Raw genomic sequence first — 3576 nt, 5'->3', positions numbered from 1 at the left:
ATCTCGTTTCATGGATGTTGAGTGCCGCATGCCTACAACGGTAGAGTTGTTAACAGATTACCCTCAGGGACGAATGCGATGGGCAGCTGTAAATTTACAATCAATCGTACCCGGGATCGGATTTGATCGTTAAATTCATATACAATGGATCGAATTAAAAGTTAATCAAATCATCGCCCTCGAATAATCAGGATATCAAAAGGTAGATTAATTTTATAGCGACAGGGTTTTATGTATATCGCAGAATATGCGACGGTGTGCGTTAAGTTGAACTTCACCATTACATTCGTCATTCCGAAGCTACGCGGGTATGATGAATGCTGAACACGTTTTTCGTTTCCACGCAGTGTTATTTCTGCTCCAAAGTGACGATCGTGTGTGTGAAAGTGATTTGTAAAATATTTTGGCAACAGTTTCACGCCTGTTTGATCCTGAATGGTGGCAAAGCCGTAGAAAGAGTTAATTCATAACCAAGAGCCGCTCCTTGAACGTTTCCGCCCAGCTCATTGACTGACAATGAGTTTACCGACAAAATTACGTGTGCTAACATTTAATATTTACTCGATAATAGAGAAATTTATTTAAACTCACCCAATGGCCTCAACTTCGTCTTACCTCTAGATTTCTACGGGTCAAAATGGCTTAGAGGTAGGTTCGGCGTTAGCATCATCTCATCCGTACCAATCGTTAACTTTTAAAAGGAGTTGTATGATTATTGCGAATATACTTAAGGGAGGATAAAACAAAATATGTAAAAAGCTAAGAGCCGCGAGTCAAGAAACAAGTGAATAAACTGTTAGGTTCCAGTGAATCGTTTGTTCCTGTTTTATTCTTTATTTTTTCTCTCAAAGTTGAAAGACGTTAGGGAAGTGCGTGGGAGCGTACAGAGCAAATGTTAAGATCTATATTCGTATGCCGGCGCAAGCCGATCATCCATACGCTTATGTGAATGCGTGGACGCGAGCTCCTGTGGGCGTTTTTCTTGAGCTAAGACATTATATTATAACTTCGTCTTTGCATGACTCCTGTGCCCCGGAGAGAGGATTGAATGAAATTGTTATTCATTTTTTGAAAATATTTCCCGAAGGCGTACGGAATATACAGGGTGTCCCAGAATTTGCGCCAAGTATAAAGTACGGAGCGTCGGTCCTCGTGAAAAACTAGAATAGGGTAGTCGAGGTAAAATTGTTCTATGTCCGACGGGTCTACGTATACGTACTTGGGCGCGAATTTCAGGACACCCTGTATACCTCGTAGAACTTACTCCTATGGAGCACTGAATTGGATCTTGAAAACTGATTGTGCATTGCTGGTTTGCATTTCTTCAAAATGTATCATTTTAATTTCGAAAACAGGGAATTATGTCTCGTACATGATAGTTCGCTGTTAATAAGGCAGCTGCTATGTCTACCTCAGTTCGTGACACCGCGACATTATCTATAAGTGCGCTGGTTAAAGACACAAACACAGCTGGTGGAAGACACTCCTTCGAGTCGATTCGTGATCCTGAGTTAAGTAGGTAACTGGCAACGTTCGAGACACGCAAAAGAAATATTATCAGTTCTCAGGATGGGTTGACACTAGCTGAAGTGAACCGCGGTGCAGCTTCATCGTACAGGATCAGGCGGTATACCCGACAAAAGAAAGAAAAAAAAAAAAAAAAAAAAAATGGAGAAACAGAAAAACCGAACTTCGATAATAACAGCGAAAAGGTGCGGGCTCATCTTCTCGGATTTAATAGAAAGATCTCGAAGGGCTATAATGATAGACCAGAGGCGCCTGTCACTCCAGTTTTAGGGAGAATGTGGAAACGCCGTGGGTCAAAAATACACCTCTCGACACAACAGACGGAAATCTTTTTATAGGCACTGATATGACGAGACGCGGGGGCTGGTAGGTTTCTTTTGGTCGATTAACTCCACTAACAAAGTCGGGAGAGTAAGTTGTTACCTCTGAAAATGAAGAGTCTAACAATGAGATACCAACGTGGTTTTCACGCTCCTTCGCATATTGTACGAAGCGACTCCGCAAAGATGGGCGGAATTTGAGATCGGAGCGTGCGGAGATCCTCGAGAAATTTGTGGTTATCGGGAAGAGTATACCTACCTGGTACTTTTTTAACGAATTCAACCCTCGTGTGAAAAATTACCGTGTAATTAAATATTGAATGGCCGTATGTTACATGGTCGTTAATTTTTAAATTCAATGTATTGAATTTATTAACCCATAGAATGGAAATGGCCCGAAATTGAGGGTCGTTGAGTTACGCGTTTCAGTTTAAACCTTTCAATTTATTACAAGGCCGATAATCTCTAACTAACAGAAAATTCACGTTAGTATCACGCCTGAGTTATACTAACGAGGTGCAGCGTTTATTTTTCATGAATCTTTATACAACGCCTTATACGTATATTATCACGCTGAAAAACTATCGACACATCGTAAAATTTAACAAGCCTGAATTATCAACTGCTTTAATTGGTAATTGATTACATTTTTACCGTTGTACAAAACTCTAATGACATTTCCGTTGATTCTATCGTGATGGAAAACTAACAATAAATATATTTGCACGCTCGATGGCTCTGTGAGCCCTTACACGTATTTCATTTTTCATAGCCACGAGATTCCCACCACCCCTCACAGATGTTATCGTAGAGCAAAAGTTTTTCCTACCCCTATGATGCTAATAAGTTGTCATCGTCTAACCATTGGGGAAATGGCAAGCGGGGCAGTCTGTTCGCCACTGACAACGACATTTCCAAGAACGAATAGCCTCTCAGAAAACGTCGTCATCGTTATCGTCAACGTTTACGGTAGCGACACAGATGGTTTCCGGATACTAGGAGGAACAAGGTTAATAAGATTTATTCAAAAGCTTCGATTCTATTGAATTTCGTTAAATTGTTCCAATTGAGCATTATGTATTTGACATTGAACGAATCCTGACTTTTGATGACATAGTTTGTAACTCACAGATGGAAGGTGGAAGCCGCAGGTGCCATGACAGAAACGAAGAGTAGCTCAGCTATGATGTCAACCGCTTTCCACGACGATGTTAATTATATAGGATTTATTTACTCGATGATCAACACTTTCGTTATGACATTGAATGTCCGATTCATTCATTTCCATTCGTTTTGAATTTGTACAGAGGATATCAATACCCGATTCGAAGACGTATTGCAATTATTCACCTAAAAAGTGTTCGGATCCAACTGCCTTTTTCCTACGAGTCCGAACTTTAGTGAAGAATCCTATAGAGTAATTAAAATGAATCATGTGCCGTATATATTTGAGCTTGAAAATAAATTTTGCCCAAAATAATAGGTGAGTCACTCGTATCGCGAGCCCGTTTTTCCTCGACAGTTTTTCTCAGGGGGTATGTTAATCGGGTCCGCGTCGAGGTATAGGTATGGTATACGTGGGCGTGCGAAGGCATTGGGCGGGCCTGTTAACTCTAAAAACTCTAACCACTTCGAACTGTTAACTATATTCAGGTGTTTAAGTGTTACCGTGTTAAGGGCCTCTAAACCACGCGCTAATTTATTTACCATTAAATTTAATTGATGTCAA

The 3576-nt window shown here is 40.5% G+C and overlaps 1 protein-coding gene across 1 annotated transcript; it reads left to right on the top strand.

Moving 5' to 3' along the window:
• Nucleotides 1-302: 302 nt before the first annotated feature.
• LOC125501536 lies at nucleotides 303-3171 on the top strand. The gene is made up of 3 exons (XM_048659517.1): nucleotides 303-648; nucleotides 2620-2856; nucleotides 2979-3171. Exons 2-3 carry the CDS (start codon nucleotides 2681-2683, stop codon nucleotides 3142-3144), a joined length of 342 nt encoding a protein of 113 aa, XP_048515474.1. The 5' UTR covers nucleotides 303-648; nucleotides 2620-2680; the 3' UTR covers nucleotides 3145-3171.
• Nucleotides 3172-3576: the final 405 nt, after the last annotated feature.

The sequence above is a fragment of the Athalia rosae genome, chromosome 1, assembly GCF_917208135.1.
Source record: "Athalia rosae chromosome 1, iyAthRosa1.1, whole genome shotgun sequence".
Classification (NCBI taxonomy): Eukaryota; Metazoa; Arthropoda; class Insecta; order Hymenoptera; family Athaliidae; genus Athalia; species Athalia rosae.
The sequence above is the reverse complement of the archived record's forward strand: the minus strand, read 5'-3'. Positions and strand labels throughout refer to the sequence as shown.